Source organism: Chiloscyllium plagiosum, unplaced genomic scaffold (genome assembly GCF_037043375.1).
Source record: "Chiloscyllium plagiosum isolate Xiang-an unplaced genomic scaffold, Cpla_swu_hap1 HiC_scaffold_5, whole genome shotgun sequence".
Classification (NCBI taxonomy): Eukaryota; Metazoa; Chordata; class Chondrichthyes; order Orectolobiformes; family Hemiscylliidae; genus Chiloscyllium; species Chiloscyllium plagiosum.
In genome coordinates, this window is record NW_028270143.1 from 28,407,327 (window position 1) to 28,427,739 (window position 20,413).

The window sequence follows — 20,413 nt, forward strand, 5'->3', positions numbered from 1 at the left end:
CTAGCCGTCTGGTTGCTTAAACTTCCTCCTCTGTTCCTTATTCACACTTGAACACCTGATTACTTCAGACTTTTATTATTAAACATCATTTCTGAGCTAATTTTTACCAAGACTTTTGCCAACGTTTGACTGCCAAAACTGTAGAGACTAAATTTGATTTAAAACTTTACAGTTCACATGCTTTCCTGCACTAATTACTGCTACCTATAGTTCACTTTAGATTATCTCAGTACCTTCAAAAATTATCGGAGAATTCTTGGCCAATGTGGTTTCTCTCTCTCAAGCTATCCCCAGCTTGGAAAAGTTTTGATCTTCCAACCTTGGCCACTTTTAGTTGTCTTCCCTCCACAATCTAGAATGCTCTCCTTAAGCCAGAAGGGTAGATGACAGTTGTGAAAGGGGTCGCAATGGCAGGTTACTGTAAAATATAAATGGAGGTGGTTGACCTTCTTGCAGCACTGCTGACCCATGTATCGAAACAGGCTGCCTGGGTCTGGTGGCATGGCCTGCTGCCTGTTTTCTGGGAAGATGTCTGTCCTTTGCGACACACTCTTGATCAGAATCTCCAAGTCCTTGTTGGAGAATTGTAGTGTCCCTATCCCCTCTTTGGTATCTTCTGGGACTGTCCTCGACTGAGCAGGGCGGCTTCAGAATGCCAGTGCTCTCTTAGGATGTATGGCACCTTTTAAAGATGGTGCAGGCATAATGGGTGCCAGTCTTTTAGCAGATATTCGCTGAGTGGTAAGTTGTCCTGGGAACAGCATGTGGTAAGATTGAGCTGGAATGTGATCTGACAAAGCCGTAGAGAAGAGTTAAGTAGTTAATGAGGCACATTTGGTATGGTAACTGAGCAACAGCTTGTTGAGCCTGGCAAAGGAGTCTTCCAAAACTTGACACAACTCACACTTAGCCAAAAAAAGTAAGCTTCATACTATTTATGCAACTTTTATCAGAAATACTGATTGCATGTTCTTAGTCTTCATTCTTGATGGATTGAAATCATAGCCCCAAAAATCAGTTGTCTGTTTGGTGTACTTTTCCCCCATTTCTCCCCCCCCCCCCCCCCCCCAACACCCCCCCAACACCCCTACACCTTCAAAAACCTAGTGGCTGATTGCTGTGCTTTGTATAAAATAGCACTTATCTCAAAAGATGTATCAGACAAGCAAGAAGCCTTTAACATTGAAAAGCCTTGTTACACTGCCACCTACATGTGTAACAGATACTGCTTAAGATATTTGAGTTTTCAATGAAATGTGCATTCTTGTGATGAAGAGCATGAGAATTGCTGGGCCTGTGGTTTTTGAAGTAGCCCTCACATCATCTGCACATGTTACATAAATAAACAGAAGTGACGCGATGGAAAGCATAATGTAGTATTTAACTTGCCTTATCTAACTTGTAGTACTTGAATAGCAGATAGTGATATAGCCTTTTGTGGTAATTACTCATGCTTATAGAATTTCTTGGGATTTAAATCTTTTAAAGTATTGAATTATTTTATAGATGTTATTGAGATTTGTTTGATAAAATTGTAGACCTGTTCTTTAATAAATGGGGTTGCAATTTGTTGTGTGTTGTGTATAGAGATATCAGACCTTCTGTCTAGATTTGCCAACTGGATAGTTGTCTTATTTTTGAAGCTGGTGATAACATGCTTTATTTATAAATCTATGGTGTGGGAATGTTCGACATTTTTGTTGCGCCAAACTGCTGTTGGAAGCTGACAGATGGGTGTATAAATACTGCATCCTGGCATTTCTCACTTATGATATTTTGTGTTCATCCAAATAATCCTTAGTAATTGTTTTACAAAATAAAATTGTAATATTGTGAACAGTTGCTTTTCTCAGGTCAGGCTGACCATTTACTGCCTAAGTTGACTGTGGCTGTCTCCTCTGTACAATAGCTCTTCCCTTATTGGCACTTAGTCTAATGACAGTCCTGAGAGAAGAAATTCCTTCTCCTTTCTATTTTAAATTCAAAAACCTTTTATAAAATTAAAGTGCTTGGGGTTGAGAACTTAATGGGAATGTGAGTTGTGAGGAGGATAAGAAGTGGCTACATGGGAATTTAAACTTCAAGTGGGCAAGAGCATTAGCAGATGCAATTAATGTGGCTAAATTTGAGGTTAGAAGAACATGAGTGAACAGTTATTTGTGATTGATGATGAGAGATTGGCAAATGTAATTATTTAAAGGGTATAGGTGTGCCTAAGCCTCTGAGAGCTAGCATACAGGTGTAGCAAGGAATTTGAAATGCAAAAGGTACTTTATAATCACAAGAGGATTTGAGTGCAGACGTAAAGAGGTCTTATTTGAATTGTATAGGGCATCCGTGAGACTGCATCTGGAGTATTATGTGCAGACCTGGTCTCTTTGCTTAAGGAAGGATATATTTGCCATAGAGGGAGTACAACAGAAATTCACCAGACCAAATCTTGGTATGGTGGAACTGTCCCGAGAGGTGGGATTCTGGAGACTGAGCCTGTATTTTCTGGAATTTTAAACGATTGAGAAGTGATCTCATGCAGACTAAGGAAAGTCTTCATGATAAAGTAGATGCAGAAAGGATATTTCATGTTGCTGTGGAGTCAAGAACTAGGAAATATAGTCTCAGAATAAAAAACATACTATTTAAAATTTTGGGGAGGAACTTTGTTTCTTAGAGAATGATAAGCCTTTGGAATTTTTATACCCCAGGGGACTTAATGACTGAGCTTCTAAGTTGAAGTTAGGAACTAATTTCTAATTATCAATGGATAGCATGGGAATGTGGTACTGAGGTATATCATCAGCCATGATCAGATTTGTTTATTGTCACATGTACCTAAGTATAGTGAAAAACTTTCCTTATGAGCAGTAAGGACAAATCATAGTAAGCAATGATATACAGATCGTAGGGTGAGGAAGAAAAACTTAGGCATATAAGTTATGATGCACAGAGCGTGCGCTAGGCAAGGTCGGCATTATTTAAAGTTAGAGTCCATTCATCAGTCTAATAATAGCCGGGAAGAAGGTGTTCCTGAATCTGCTGATGCGTGTGTTCAATCTTCTTTTATCTTCTGCCTGACGTAATAGGCTGTAGGAGAGCATTACCAGGGTGCAATGGGTCTTTGTTGTTGGCAGCCTTTCCATGGCAATGAGCCATGTAAATAGAGTCCATGGAGGTGGGGGGGCGTTGGGGCATTTGTTTGGAATTTGGCATCACGGTCATGGGTGTACAGGGAGTACAGTCTGAGACAGAGGTCCCATCCTGGTGGGGGGAGGGGGTGGTTCCAGTGTTGTGTTATCATGGAGGTGCAGTTGTCTATTTTCACTGATTGTGGTCTGTGGGTCTGAAAGCTGAAGATTCAGTTGCAAAGGGCAGTGCTGAGACCAAGGTCTTGACGTTTTGAGATCAGTCTAGAGGGATAATGGAATTGAAGGCAGAGCTGTAGTCAATGAGCGGGAGTTTGACGTAGTTGTCCTTGTGCAGATGTTCCAGGGCTGAGTGCAGAGCTAAGGAAATAGTGTCTGATGTGACTTGTTGCATTGATAGGCAAATTGTAGGGGATTGAGGCAGGCTAGGAGACTACAGATTTTGTGTGTGTATGGAGGCTTAAGGGACTAAATGGCCTGTACGTATCTTATGTGCACCCTAATTGTATCCTTTCTCATGAGAAGGAATATGTTTTTAGCATCTATTCTGTCAAATCCTCTTGAAATTGTGTGTCTCTCTCTCAATAACTTTACCTTTATTAAGTTCCAAGGAATATCGGCCCAGCCTGCTAAACCTTTCCTGAAAGACAAACCCCTAATCCCAGTAATCAAATCCAGTGAAACTTCTCTGAATTCATTTCTGTACAAGTGTATGCCTCCTTAATGAAGGTCCCAAAACTGCAGTGCACATTAGATGTGGTCTCAGTAATGTCTTCTGCAGTTGTACCAAGGCTTTGCTACTTTTTGTACTCCATCCCCTTAACAATGAGGCCAAAGTTCTGTTTGCTTTCTTCATTGCAGGCTCCACCTGTTTGCTGGATTTGTGATTCATGTACAAAGATACCCAAATAGCCTTTTACTACAGCATTCTGTAATCTCCCTCTATTTAGATAAAGTTTTTTTTGTTGTTTTTCTCAAAGAAGGCAACCTCCTATTTTCCCATGTTATTATCTGCCAAATTGTTACCCACTTGCTTTATCCCTTTGCCAACTCTCTGAATCCTCCTCGCAGCATACTTCTTTCCTTTGTTTAGATCATTTTCAAATTTGGCTGCAATAATCATTCTGCTCATTATTAATATTATTCAATCATTGATTAAAGTTTGTAAATATTGAAACCCTAGCACTAATCCCTGAGGCAGCCACGAGTTTAGTTGACCATCCTGAAAACCTCCCTTTACCTTTTAGTCCTAATACGCTAATGTTAATATGTTACCCCAACATCATAATCAATTACCTTGTTTAGTAACTTTTTTTATGGTATCTTACCAAATGTCCTTTTGGAAATCGAAATTGATTACATCTACTTAGGTTTCTCATTATCCACTCTTTGTATATCCTCAAAGAACTCTAATACATTTGTCAAACATGATTTCCTTTTCAAGAAACAGTGCTGAAAATGTTCACTCTCCTTGATGGTAATTTGGCCTTCTAAATGACTTTAAACCTTTTTTAAAAAAAACATTCTGCTTCCCTTCAACAGTACGAGCCATCCTATTTTGGAATAATTGCTATTTGATCTTGAATATCTTTTGTACTATTTCCTTAATTTTGATTACCTGGTGTTGTTACTCTAATGATCATTGATAGGCACCTGACCCCAATAAATCCTTTTGATAATCGAGTCAGTCAGTTTATTAAGTTTACTTTAAGATTACGCATAAATAAGTATTCCACAGGAAGTGTGTGACAGACCCAAATTAAATGTTTTGCAACTTTCTATTTTTGAGTGCCTTTCAATTTTTAGTTTTGATTTACACCCATGGAATACCTGAATAATTCTTGATTCTAAAAGGTGTCTAATTGCATAGGGGTTGGTTAGCTTAGTTGGCTAAATGGCTAGTTTGTTATGCAGAATGATACCAACAGTGTGGGTTCAATTCCTGCACTGGTTGAGATTACCACAAAGGATCTCATGGTTCTCAACTGCCCCCCTTGCCTGAAGTATGACCCTCAGGTTAAACCACCTCCAATCGCGCCTGTCTAATGTGGGAGCTGTGTCATGGTCTGGTAAAACTGGCAACTTTACCTTTGCTAATTTCATAGTTGTTCTGCAGTCTTGAATATCCTGTTCTCTACTTCTCAGTTCAGTTTCACTCCTAATCTATTGCTGAGTAGCTTACCCACCCAACCTCTTTATTTCACTCTAGATCAGAATCTCTACCCTATGCAATCTGCCTTTTTCCATCTCCAGATAAGGTGTCACGTCATACAGAGTATGTCTTCCAGTTATTTCTATGATACTGCCTAATAAATCTTTTGAGTTCCTGTATCTGTCTTTGTCCCAGATCAGAATGTAAAGCAAAGTTGCAATGGGAAGGAGATGCCGGAGATGAAATGCACAGAAAAACAGCAGAGTCACATGAGAATGATGAATGAGGGAGGTTTACTGGGAGAGGTATGTTCAAGGCAGCAATTGGATAAGGACAGAAAGAGCTTTGACATGTGGGGCCATAAAAAGATGCAGTGTACTAAGGCAATTGAGAAATCCCTGTTGGTCATATTTTAATGTCTATTGATTATGAATGTCTTTTGTTCTGACATTTGGGGAAACTGCACCTGTGTAAACCTGTCGTGCTGTACTTTCAGCCTCCCACTTGTATTGGTGCTGTACTTTCAGCCTCCCACTTGTATTGGTGCTGCAGGACCTCATTTGTACAACTCCGTGTTACAGAGAACCTTCTATTATTCAAGCAGCTCTTTCTCTGCTTCCTACATTGCTATACGTGTTGTCATTTTGTTAAAAATAGTATGAAAATTGAATAGTATATAAAAGTAGGGGCATACTATGTAACATTAAAATGTTGACTTAATCATTTCTCCATACCCTGCTCTAATATGTGGCCAGTCCTCTAACCCTGCTGCCCTTGGAGATGACCTTTGAGTCTAACTCTACATGTGTAACAGCACAATAAAATGGACTAAAATGTATTTTTACAAGACGCCACTTTTTTTTTTCATGCAAGTCTCTAATTCACTGTTCAAAGATTGATGGACTCCACCTCAACAATAGTCCATGGCAGAGAATCTATATTCTAAACGTCTCTTCAATTATTTTCAGAATTGCTACAAATATGTGTCCCCTCATCACCAAATGCAGATGAGTGAACAATCTCGTTGTCTTTGTTACCCCTTCATTATCTCAAAGATCTTTTATTGTCAATCCCTAACCTTAGAAATACAGAATACAAAAGCAGATGTAGGCTATTCAGCACTTCAGGCCTGTTCAGCCATTTAGTATGATCAGGGCTGATCATCTGACTTGTTTCCATTTTCTCCCATATCCTTTGATTCTTTTAGTTCCAAGAGTTACATTTTATTATTTCATGAAAGTTTTCAATGTATTTGGCATCAACAGTTTCCTGTGGCAAAACATTTAACAGGCTCACCACTCTGGGTGAAGTCATTTCTCCTCATCTCTCTCCTAAAAGGTCTATCCCCTATCCCTTATTGTGACCACTGGTTCTGGACTTGCCAGTCATCGCAAATATTCTTCCTGCATTGACCCTGTCCAATCCTATTGGAATGTTAAATGTCTCTGAGATTTCTGTTTAGATGCTATAGGAAAGGGGGCAAGAAAGGTGGGAGAGGGTGGCATTTTGTACCTAGAGAAGATACTTCTGAATAATTGTCCAGTGAAAATATATGGGTAGAAATCATAAATAAGAAAGGAAAGATCACCTTAATGGATTGTACTATAGGTCCCCAGTAGTAATAGGGAAATTGAGCAATAAATAGGTAGGAAGATCTCTGATATATGTAAGCAGAATAAGATATAGGTAAGCATAATTACCTACCACTGTAGGTAATTAGATTAGATTGCCTACAGTCCCTTCGGCCCAACAAGTCCACACTGACCCTCTGAAGAGTAACCCAACCAGACCTATTTCCCTCTGACTAATCCACCTAACACTATGGGCAGTTTAGCTTGGCCAATTCACCCTAACCTGCACATCTTTAGACTGTGGGAGGAGACTCTCACAGACAAGGGGAGAATGTACAAACTCCACACAGTCACCTGAGGCTGCAATTGAACCCCGGTCTCTGGTGCTGTGAGGCAGCAGTGCTGACCTCTGAGCCACCGTGCTGTCCCAGTGGAGAATAATGGGGAATTATAAATTTCCAAAAATTGACTTGTGCTACGATAATGTCAAAGGTTTGGATGGTGAAGAATTTGTTAAATATGGTCAAGAAAATTTTCTTTATTCATATGTGGATGCTCCTGCTAGAGACGGAGCAACACTGAACCTTTTGGGTAATCAAGCGGGGCAGGTGACTGAAGTAAATATGGGATTAACTTTGGATCTCGTTTCACAATGGTAATGGAAAAAGATAAGCCTTCCTCAAAAGCTAAAGTTTTTAATTGGAGTAAGGCAAATTTTAATGGTATTAGACAAGAACTTTCAAAAGTTGACTGGAGTAAACTGTTCACCGGTAAAGCGATGACTGACAAGTGGGAGGTTTTCAAAAGTTTGATGACAAGACTTGAGAGGCATTCTGTTCCTGTTAGAGTAAAGAGTAAGGCTGGTAAAATTTAAGGGAAGAATGGATGAATAGAAATGTTGAGGTTCTAGTCCAGAATAAAAGAATCTTATTTTTGATACAGACAACTTGGTTGAATTGAATCTCTTAATCAATATAAAGAGTGTAGGGGCATTCTTAAGAAAGAAATCAGGAAGGCAAAGAGGGGATATGAAATAGTATTGGCAAATAAGGTTAGGGATAATCCAAAGAGATTCTACAAATACATTAAGAGCAAGAAGGTATCTAGAGAGAAGGTAGGACCTCTAAAATATCAAGAAGGTTGTCTTTGTGTTGAAGCCCAGGAGATGGGAGCGATAATGAATATTTTGCATCCGTTTTTACTTTGGAGGAAGAAATAGAGTCTAAAGAATGCAGAGAAATAAATGATGTTTTGAAAACCATTTTAGAGAATATAAGGGTGGATAAATCTCCAAGACCTGATCTACTGTATCCCAGACCATTGTGGGAGGTAACGAAATTGCAAGACCCTTTGCAGAAATATTTGCATCATCTATAACAACGGATGGGCTGCCTGATGACTGGAGGGTGGTTAATGTTGTACTTTTTGTTTAAGTAAGGTTATAAGGAGAGACCAGGGAACTGTAGACCTGTGTGTCTGACTTTGGTTGTGGAGAGAGGTGATAAGATTTGTGGATATTTAGAGAGGCAAACATTGATTAGGGATAGTTAGCACGGTTTTGTGTGAGAAAAATCACATCTCTCAAACTTGCTTGATTTTTTTTGAGTAAGTTACCAAAAAGATTGAGGACAGAGCAGTAGTTGTTTATTTGGACTTTACTGAGGGCTTTGACAAGGTTTCACATGGTAGACTAATTAGTAAAGTTAGGTCACATGGGATTTAGGCTGAGCTTGCCATTTTGGATACAAAATTCGTGGTGGAGGGTAACATAGAAAACCTTCTTCACTGTTTACTAAGGTTATGATGGGATCTTGATTGAATGAGTCAAAGTTCAATCTGGATAAATGTGAGGTATTGCATTTTGGTACAACAAACACTAGTAGGGCTTATACAGTTAATGCTAGGGCCTTGGATCGTGTTGTAGAACAGGGTGAAAGTGAGTACTGCAGATGCTGGAGATTAGAGTAGAGAGTGTGGTGCTGGAAAAGCACAGCAGATCAGGCAGCATCCTGCTGTGCTTTTCCAGTACCTCACTCCTGACTCGAATCTCCAGCATCTGCATGAATCACTTTCGCCTTGTAGAACAGGGACCTAGAGATGCATGTACATAATTCTTGAAGTTTGTGTCACATATTGATAGGGTGGCTAAAAAAGGCATTTGGCACACTTGCCTTTGTTGCTTAATCCTTTGAGTATAAGAGTTGGGAAGTCTTGTTCTGCCTGTTCAGGACATTGGTTGCCCAGTTATAGGAATGATATTATTAAGCTGGAGATGGGTCTGAAGAGATTTACCAGGATGTTGCCAGGTTTAAAAGGTTTGTGTTACAAAGAAAGGCTGGAACATTTTTCACTGGAGCATAGGAGGTTGAGAGGTGACCTGATAGAAATTTATAAAATAATGAGAAGTGTAGATAGATGTAATGGTTATCTTTTCACTAGGATTTGGGATTTCAAGACCGGGGGAGCACATTAAGGTGACAGGAAAAAGATTTTAAAAATTAGAGGAAATTTTTTTTACCACAAGGTGGTTCGCTTGTAGAATGAACTTCCTAAGGAAGAGCGGATGTGGGCACAATTATAACATTTAATAGATATTTGAATATGTATATGAATAGGAAAGGTTTGGGGGAATATGGACCAGGAGCAGGCAGGTTGGACTAGTTTTAGTTTGAGATTTAATTCAGCTTGGACTGGTTGGACTGAAGGGTCTGTTTCCATGCTGTATGACTCTGACTCTATAATCCATAATTGGATTTTAAATTCTAGAGAATACAATCCTAAACTATGCAGTCTCTCCAATTACGTCAATCCTGCCATCCCAGAAATCCGTCTGGTTAACCTTTGCAATCCCACAACAGCCAAACCACGCTTCCTCAGCTAAGGAGACCAAAAATGCAAAAAAGGTCCAAGTATCGTATTACAAATGCCTTGTACATTTGCATCAAGAAATCCCTGCTCCTGTTCTTGAATCCTCTCATGAAGGCCAACATAGCCTTTGTCACCTTCACCACTTGCTGCATAGTATCCATACTTGCAGCAACAGGTGTACGGGGACACCAGGTCGTCTTGTACCACACCCTTCCCAATTCATTGCTGTTTAGACAATCTGCCTGTTAAAGTGGATAACCGCACATTTACCAACTGATGCTGCATCTGGCACATATTTGTCCAGTTATTTAACTTGTGCAAATCACACTGAAGCTTCTCTGCATCCTCTTCAAACATGACCTCCCATCCCACTTTTTGTCATTGCAAACCTGGAGATATGACACACTATTTCCTCCTCTAAATTGCTAATCTATATTGTGAATAGCTGGCATCCAAATCGTGATCTCTGTAGTACTCCAGTGGTCATTGCCTCCTACTCAGAAAAACATTCATTTATTCCTCCAATCCATAGGAATTGTTCCTGAATCTATAGAATTGTGGAAGATGACCACTAGTGAATCTTCGGTTTCAAGGACTACTTCCTTAAATAGTCTAGATAAAAATTATTAGGCCCAGGGTATTTATATGCCTTAATTACCTTCATTTCCCCAGTACCATTTTCCTGCTATTACTAATTACTTTGTTACTCTTTCCTCCCTGTGTTCCTTTAGTATTTTGGGGATGTTGTTTTTTTGTTTTCTTTTGTAGAAACAAAGCTAAAGTATGTATTTAATTGATCTTCTCTTTGTTCTCCATTATAAATTCACCTGCTCCTCACTGTGGAGACTTGCGTTCAGTTTTTACTAATCTTTTTCTCTTCATCTACTTATAGAAACTCCTTCTATCGGTGTGCATATTACCTGTAAGTTTATTATCTTTTCCTCCTCAATTGGTCTATTTATCTTCATTTGTTGGAAATTAGCCTGCCTAATCCTCAGTTATATTGCTTTATTTTTGGCCCAATTCATATGCTTCCTTGGATTTAGTACTGTTCTTTAATTTCCCTTATTAAACACTTTATTTTTATGCCAGACTGGAATGAATACTTTTTACAGTTCGTCTACGCACTCTAAATGTTTGCTGTTGCCCACTATTATCTTTTAAGAAATGATCCCCAGTTTATCATAGCTAGCTCATGCCTCATTCCATTGTAATTTCCTTAATTTATATTCAGGACCCTTGTCTCGGAAAGAAATGCATCTCTCTCCATATTAATAAAGAGATCTATCCTGTTTTGGTCACTGTTTCCTAAGGGCCCACACGTAGCTAATTTGTCCATTATTTCTTCCTCATTACATAGTACCCACTAAAGGAAGGCCTTTTTCTCTAATTGATTCCTCAACATATGCATCCATAAAACTATCCTGTATATGTTTTACAATTTCCTTCTCTGTTATTGCTACTGATTTGATTTGTGTAATGTATATGAAGTTAAAGTTGCCCACAAAAGCCTTTATTACTTGCATCTGTAATTTGCTTTTTAATGCCTTCCCCCAGTATTGCTACTACAATTTTAGGGGGTCTGTATGCAACCCCCTACTATAATTTTCTGCCCCATGGTGTTTGTCAGCTTACCCTGTACAGATTCTATTTCACCAGAGCCAATATGGTTCCTCGTAATCACATTAATTTTCTTTTCAATCAGCAGTGCTGCCTCCTCCTTTTTTGTTTTTGTCTGTCCTTCGTATAAACAGAAAATCCCTGGACATTCAATTCCAATTCCTGGTCACCCTGCAGCCACGTCTCTGTAATCCCCAATATATCATGCCCACTTAAGTCTATTTGCATGACATCCATTTTATTGTGAATGCTCTGCACATTAAGACTTAACTTTTTCACATTCTTGGCCCTGTTCACTGTGGCCCTGCTCAATTCTAGCTCTTGAATTCTTTACCTATTGGCTTTCTTATTTTCCATTTTTGTCTTGTGTTTTAGTCCTTATTTCGATGTAATCTATGTACCTGGAGAGCTTTCCTTTCCCCTACTATTTAAACCTTCTCCACTACTGGAAATGATATACAATTCTCAATTGTCTTAAGCACTAACTGTTTGTCAATGGCATGGCCGTACAGTTGCTTCTGATAAAATGTGATAGTTCTGTTTTCGTGTGATCTTGTGTTGTAAGAAAATCCCGCAATAACTGCGCCATTTAAATGAATGGGGCCAGAATTGCTTTATAGCCAATACAGGTAAGGAAAGTTTGTGTTCTACAAATAATGGTCTAAATTCTTCAATTGCATTAAAGCCAATTGGTGTTGAAGAAACAGAACTGACTGTCAATGAATCTAGATGACCCCTTTTTTGATTATTTCATACCATTCACCTAATAGAGTTCCTAAAATGCATGAAATCATGGGGCCTAACCTGAGATTGTGAAAAGGTTAATATAGCCATTTTGCTTTTGTATTCTGTGCTTTAAATTTTGGTTTTCACTGCACATTGATGCAGTCATGCAAATTGATCTTTTACATTCATTTTATAGATTTATCTACTTGTACGGCAAAATTGAATAGTCTTTGTATTTGCAGCATTGGGTGGTATGGTGGCTCAATGGTTAGCATTGCTGCGTCAGCATGAAGGACCCAGGTTCAATTCTAGCTGTGGCTGACTGTCTGTCTGGCTCTGTGTGGAGTTTGCACATTTTCCCTATGTGTGGGTCTCTGGTGCTCTGATTTCCTCCCACAGTCTTGGGTGGGGTGTTTCCATTTCCCAACATCTCTGCAAATCCAATTTTTATCCTTCACTCTAATTTATTTTTATACTTCTAACCTGGATTCTAAGACCAGTGCCTTTTATTGTCTTGACTCAGCTGTGATGCAATTGGCATATTTGTTGCTCGTTCTTGGGATCTGTATGTCAGCAGAAATGCCAGTATTTATTGCTCGAGACTGATTCTGGATGGTGGTGAGCTTCTTAAACTGCTATAATCCAATGTGATGCAGATGGACAAACTATTCTTAGGGAGGGATTTCAAGAATGTAATCTGGTAATAATGAAGGAATGGTATAACATCAAGGGGAACTTGCAGGTGATGGTGTTCCAATGCATTTGCTGCCCTTCTTCCAGATAGTGGTTGCATCTCCATTATTGTTGGCATTCACTTTGAGATCTTCCTTGGCCTATATCTGAGTTGCATGCCAGATTACTTATGTCATCAGTGAACCATGGGGAGCTGGATATCTTTTTATTATTTATACAATGAAGAACAGAAAACCAAATGTGCTTGGACACTGATAATATTTTTAAGCATTTCTAGAGAGCAATATTTAATTATGCCTGAAATGTCGATTCTCCTGTTCCTCTGATGCTGCCTGACCTGCTGTGCTTTTCCAGCACCATGCTTTTGACTCTAATCTCCAGCATCTGCAGTTCTCCATTTCTTTAACTATTTAATAATCGCTGAGTTTTTTGTGACTGTGGGCCAGCTTATTAACACGACCATATACTTCGAAGTGGCAAAAATAAGGCACCTTAATCACAGAACTTGAAAAGAACAACAATAAAGTATATTTATGGACAAAGTTCAGCTCTACTTTTATTCAGTTCTGAAGCATATAAAAATTACATTTTGATAATTTATCAGCAATCTAGAGGTTAAAAATTTTGCTTTTTAGTATTTTGCTGTCAGTGTTGTCAATCACCAAGTGTACCCGCAATGGGCGAACAACCAGAAAATCTCTCAGGTGGACACATTTTAGACTTGTACTCAAAACCGTTTCAATGTCAGAAAAGTGACTGTGTTGCCATATCAGTGATGCTTCATTCTTGATTCTCCTACACAAGGATGCATCACTTTTACATCCACTTTGTCAGGTGGCTGTCCAATTACTACTTCACTACTGTGTCCCTGTATGCTCCATGATCACCATCCCCTCGAATTCAGGAACACAGATGACTTTCGTGTTTTACCAGGATCATTTGCTTGCAGGGAGACAGTCATTTCGTGCTCAGGCACAGGATAAGTCTTATGGCTCTTATGCCTGCTTTCTTTGTGTCCACTTGTTTTGCACTGACTTGCAGTTTATCAGCCTCTGTGACTTTGTTTTCTTACCACACTGAGTCTTCCAGTGCTTAGTTACAGACTACCTGTCTGAGGTTTTCATTTTTGTTTAGTACGGAAGGAAATGCAAGCATCTTCTCAAGATAGGATTTAAGGGAGTGGATGTGTACCCGTGCACCACTATACTCCTACACACCTCCAACATGGGTTAGCAGTTTACATGTAAACAGACTACACGTGCTTCATATGTCCATGTGTGAAAATCAAATAGGACTAATTCTTAGTGAGGTGACAGGGGATCATAGAATCTCTACAGTGTGGAAGCAAGCTTTTTGAATCCACACTGACCCTCTAAAGAGCAATCCCACCCAGACCCACCTCGTAATCTATCCCTGTAACCCTGCATTTTCCCTTGCACAGAACACACCAGACGGCCTCCTTCTTTAGAGACCGCAATTTCCCTTCCCACATGGTTAAAGATGCCCTCCAACGTGTCTCGTCCACATCCTGCACCTCTGCCCTCAGACCCCACCCCTCTGACTGTAACAAGGACAGAACGCCCCTGGTGCTCACCTTGCACCCTACCAACCTTCGCATAAACCAAATCATCCACCGACATTTCCGCCACCTTCAAACGGACCCCACCACCAGGGATATATTTCCCTCCCCACCCCTTTCCGCCTTCCGCAAAGATCGTTACCTCCGTGACTACCTGGTCAGGTCCATGCCTCCCTACAACCCACCCTCCCATCCTGACACCTTCCCCTGCCACTGCAGGAATTGCAAAACCTGCGCCCACACCACCTCCCTCACCTCCATCCAAGGCCCTAAAGGAGCCTTCCACATCCACCATTACCATTTATCGTATACACCCGCACCAATCAACCACACCGCCCTCTGCCCTGAAGCTGTTCCACTTATTAACTCCACCCTCCTCCTCTCCCCTCTCCTCCCCCCACCCCCCCCCCCCCAACCTATCACCTTCATTCCCTCCCCCACTCACCTATTGTACTCTATGCTACTGTCTCCCCACCCCCACCCTCCTCTCACTTATCTCTCCACCCTTCAGGCTCTCTCTGTATTTCTGATGAAGGGCTTTTTCAGCACCACTCTAATCTAGACCCTGGCTAATCCATCTAGCTTGCATATCCCTGGACACTAGAGGCAATTTAGCATGGCCAGTCCACCTAACCTCCACATCTTTAGACTGTGGGTGGAAACCAGAGTACCCAGAGGAAACCCACGTGGACACTGGGAGAATGTGCAAATTCCAAACAGACAGCTGCCTGAGGCTGGAATCGTGCCCAGGTCCCTGTCGCTAACTGAGACAACAGTGTTAACCACTGAGCCACCATGCCACCCATCAGTCACAGGTAACAACAAAGTGAGTAAAGGGGCTCATCTGATTTCAATCCAGAAGGTTGGCCTCAGTTTATCAGGCTCTCGGTCCATCTGTGTCCATATAGTCCAGAGATTGTTTGGTCCTGTAGGCCCCTCTCAGCTGGTGGGTCACTGATGGTGTGAGGGCATATGTCCAAGGATAACACCAGCAAGGAAGGTGGTATGCCTCCCCAGTGAGTGAGTAGGAAGTGCAGAGGGCAGAAATAGTTTGGGAGTATGTGGTGCGTGAGAGTAAACATGATACATGCAATAATGAGACTTGTAGTCCGTGAGCCATTGTGAAATATGGCAGAGTTAGTGTGAGTAGTGGACTTGAGTGAGTGGTTGCAGACAGAAGACAGTGATAGTTTTCAGAATGAAGATGATCATTGACCTGCTTCCTTCATTGCTGGGCATCCTGCTTCATCTGAGGCATGTTTCCTACTGCATAGCAGTTTGAATCCTGTTGACATAGTATTTGTGGTGGTATGTCCCCTCCTTTGTCGCATTGACCAGTATCTACAGGTTCCTATCTGTGAAACAAAATGGGGCAGCTAGCCTTTAAATATAGTGTCTCTGGCATGAACACCAGAAAGTCCCAACGGTAGAGAGCACCTCTGTCATTTCTGGTTGTATGATTGCTTGAGATGGCCATCTAAGAGTCTGTTGATTAGTAATGAAGTGAAGAATGGAAGATTTGGGAGAAACATTGCTGAGCCTTGGCAGACTGGGCTCTGTGCATCTTATTAGATAAACAACTTTAACTTAAAATGGGAAGCCTCCGCCCCAGATTGGTGTTAATTGGTTAGAGAGAGCATTGCTTGTGGTTTCATGTTTATATTGCAAAGTATTGAGGAATTTCCAGTATAAAAATATTTTGTTGTCAAATTTTCTCAATCAGTAGTGTGGATGATTAGTGTATGTTTGCATGCTGCTTTCCTAACACCAGACTCTAGGTTACAATGTCCAACCAATTCTCTGATAAATGTTAGCACAGATCTTGACCTTTATCTAGTTTGTATACAGTCCAAGTACTTTGGTTTATCTCACACTCTCTTTGTGTCGTGATATTGTAGATCTATTTCTAAGAAGATAGATTACTGTTAAATGCAATGTTGTATGTAACTTGTCTTCTCGCTCCATAACACTGCAACATAAAGATTCAAATTAGATGAACTGATATTTAAAGGATAATTTCTGAATATATTTTAACTCATTAAGAGCTAGAATAATTTTAAGGAAAACGTTAAGTGCCACAGTTGTTGGTTTGATACCCATCCCTGATTGCCCCTTGTGTTTTGCGAAACTACCCCAGAGGTCATTACAGTTGCATACAAGATATTTTTCTTGATCATTTGCCATTGCAGAGCCTTGTCTTTCAGGAACATCTAATGGAAATTAAGCCTGTGATTTTATTGATTAAAATGAAAAAAATGAAAATGATCAGACAAATATATTGTGACTAATTTGATACAAGTACCCCTAAGGATATTGAGGTATTATACAACAGGCCCCTTTTGAAGTAGAGATACCAAAAGTGATACCTTGCTCGTGAAGCTTCATTACGCAGATAACAATGTTATCTCTGCTTCTTGGAAGAGAATCTTCAAGCCTCAATGCGTTAGTGGAAGCATACTAAAGAATTGGTCTCCGCCTCAACCTCCAGAAGACTCTAATCCTTTACCAACCCATCCCAGGTCAAGTTTTGGTCCATCTCTCCATTAAGATCAACAGAGAAATCTTTCCAAATGTGGAACATTTCCCTTCCTAGGAAGCTACCTCACATCTAAGGTTGATATGTGGAGATTGAACATTGCATCAAATCTTTAAGTCCCATCTTTGGACTCCTAATAATGAGTCTTTTGACTGTGACACTGTGCAGATACTAAGACAGTCTCTTCAATATGGTTCAGAAACTTAGACTAGATCCTTGAGAAGTACCATCGAAGCTAATTGAGACAGATTGTCCGTATCAGACAGGACAGACATACTAACATCAGCTTCCTTGTGGCAGTTAACAGTGCAAGCATTGAGGTGATGAACATCTGAAACCAACTCTGGGTTGGCCACATGCCTAGGATGCCAGATTTCCACCTACCAATGCAAATCTTCCTCACCAGCCAAAGGAAGGTACTTAAACGAGAGGAGGATAAAGGAAACATTTCAAGTACTCCCTGAAGGTTTCCCCTCAAGAAATGCAGTATACATGTCAATGCATGGGAGACTTTCGTTCAGAAGAAACAGTCTTGGAAGAGCCCCCTTTATAAAGGGACATGATTTTTATTGAGAATACCCTTTGCCAGCGGAGGTATGGAAAAGGAACCGGAGAAGGGATTGCCAACGATCTCGAGGTCAAGGAACAATCTACCTTCCAGAAACACCTGCCAAATGTATGGTTAGGATGTGGCTCTAGAATCGGACACAGCACCCACGCAAGGGCCCAGAACGCAGGACCAGTGACACAGAATTTAATAGGTAGACAACCATACTCCTTAGCAAGTGATTGCTGATGATACCTAAATTCCCATTAAAGTCAAAATCTTATGGAGTGTCCTCCACTTAATTCATTTTCACAAAACTGTAACTTGCACACACCCATGATTTGATTGTATTGAAAAACGTAGATATAAAAAAGGAAATGATTTGCTATGATAGTAGACCATTTACTGTAGTAGATCTTAATGTCTCAGTGATAATTTAGATTGGCTATTGAATGCAATAGTGAGCATATCCTCCCTGTCTCTGTTTAATATGCTGCCTTGGAAGCAGGGACAGTGGGTCAAGGCTGAGGAGGAGGATATCTGTTCCCTCAGCGCACTAATACTTCTAGCTCAACCAATCAAATATTTTAACCCTCATCAATGAAATGGTCTTTTAAAAAATCAACAAAGTACCATTAAGAGAGAAAACAAAAGTTAATCTGAGATTTTTTTATCAAGAGAATAACAGCATTAGCTGCTGGGCTACTTTTCAAGTGAAGCCTGAGAAATGCTGGTGCTTTAATGATGCTTTGTGCAGTCTGCTAAAGTACAGTTATGACAGATCATTTTTCACATTAACTGGTTGGCTTAAGTAGAACAAATCATTTATCATGTCTATTTTTCCCATGTTTGTGCATATCCAAGTAATTCTGGGAAATTGGTCATGTCAATCATTCCACATTAATAAAAAAATCACAAATTTCCCCAATCTTTTCAGTAGAGATGCCTGCCAGTTTATTAAGTTAAAAATCACACAACACCAGGTTATAGTCCAACAGGTTTAATTGGAAGCACACTAGCTTTCGGAGTGACGCTCCTTCATCAGGTGATTGTGTCATAAAGTAAGTAAATCAGGGAAGAAAATAAGCTTGTCTCACTGAGAAAATAGCTTAAGTCATAGATGTTATTAGCTCCTTTGTTGTAATAATAAAGCTAGAACATTTTGCAGGCATGATAGTGAACACTACATCATTAGTTCTTGGCTAGTTATGAACCTTTTAATGACTAATAAATTATCAATTACTGCAGTCTAATGAATGCAGTCTTGCTTTAGTTATTCTTTTGAGAGTAGATTAAAGGTATAATTACAAGAAAGCTTTGTAATTCTGATAGGAAATTAACATTTACAGTTCATTTTGTAGTGTCTGTAAACGGGAGATTGCTTCCAATTTTTTTTTTTAATCACCCACAGGATGGGTGTTGCTGTCTAGGCCAGTTTTGCCCATACCAATTGCTCTTGAGAAGGTTGTGGTGAGTTACCTTCTTGAATTGCTGGAGTCCATGTGCTGTAGGTTGATCCACAGTGACGTTGGGAAGGGAATGCCAGGATTTTGACCTAACAACATTGGAGGATCACAATGTATTTCCAAGTCTGAATGGTGAATGGTTTTGGAGGGGAGCTTGCATGTGGTAGTGTTCTTGTGTATCTTGTTTCCTGACGAAGGGCTCGTGCCCAGAATGTTGATTCTCCTGCTCCTCAGATGCTGCCTGACCTGTTGTGCTTTTCCAGCACCACACTCAACTCTGACCTCCAGCATTTGCAATCCTCACTTTCTCCTGTCTATGATGCAAGTGGTTATGGATTTAGAAGCTGCTATCTAATGAGCTTTTGGTGAATTTCTGCAGTACATCTTGTAGATGGTATACATGGCTAATACTGAGTATCTGTGTTGAAGAGAGTGGATGTTTGTAGATTAATGCCATTCAGGTGGGTTGTTTAGTCCTGACTGGTCTCCAGCTTCTTGGATGTTGTTGGAGCTGCATTCATCCAGGCAAGTGTGGACTTCCTATTACTCTCCTGCCTTGTGCTGTCTAGATGGTGGACAAGCTTCGGGGAGTCAGGAGATGAGTTGCTCACCACTGAGTTTCTGAACTATTCTTGTACCTGCTGTATTTATATGGTGGGTCAATTGAAAGTGTGGGATTCAGTGATGGTAATGCTATTGTCTGTTATTGAAGATGGTCATTGCTTGGTGTTTTGTGGGGTGAATGTTACTTGCCACTTTTCAACCAAAGTCTGGATATTGTTCAGGTCCTGTTGAATTTGGGCGTGGACAATTTCAGTACTTGAAGAGTTACAAATGGTGCTGAACATTGTGCACCCATTGAAAACATCCCCACATCTAACCTTATGACATAAGGAAGGTAGGTGATGAAGCAGCGGTAGATGGTTACATCTGGAATTCAACTTTTTTTTGGTCTAAATTTGGACCAAGACTGTAATGAGGTCTGAGTCTGGCCCTGGCAGAATCCCAACTTGGTATCACTGAGCAGGTTTTTGCTGAGGTAGATGTTTAATAGTAATGCTGATGATATTCTCTATCTCTTTACTGATGATCGAGAGTAGACTGGCTGAAGTAGTAACTGGGTTTGGATTTGCCCAGTTTTTATGCATCAGTCGTACCTGTGCAGTTTTCTGGATAGATGCCAATATTGTAGCTGTATTGGAACAACTTGCCTAGGGGAGTAGCAATTTCTGGAATACAAGTTTAGATTACTTAGTGTGGATACAGGCCCTTCGGCCCAACAAGTCCACACCGACCCACCGAAGCGCAACCCACCCATACCCCTACATTTACCCCTTACCTAACACTACGGGCAATTTAGCATGGCCAATTCACCTGACCTGCACATTTTTGGACTGTGGGAGGAAACCGGAGCACCCGGAGGAAACCCACGCCGACACGGGGAGAACGTGCAAACTCCTCACAGACAGTCACCTGAGGTGGGAATTGAACCCGGGTCGCTGGCGCTGTGAGGCA

General features: G+C 40.4%; 1 protein-coding gene across 4 annotated transcripts in view; it reads left to right on the forward strand.

Annotated features, from left to right (window-relative positions):
• cdk6 (cyclin dependent kinase 6) overlaps positions 1-20,413 on the forward strand; it is a 240,870-nt gene that overhangs the window by 24,890 nt on the left and 195,567 nt on the right. For 3 of the 4 annotated variants that reach the window (XM_043689700.2, XM_043689697.2, XM_043689699.2), the window contains exon 3: positions 10,624-10,653. The exons of the other annotated variant lie outside the window; for it this stretch is intronic. In XM_043689700.2, coding sequence (XP_043545635.2) covers positions 10,624-10,653 — 30 coding nt within the window. The remainder of the gene's footprint in view (positions 1-10,623; positions 10,654-20,413) is intronic. 4 annotated transcript variants of the gene reach the window in all.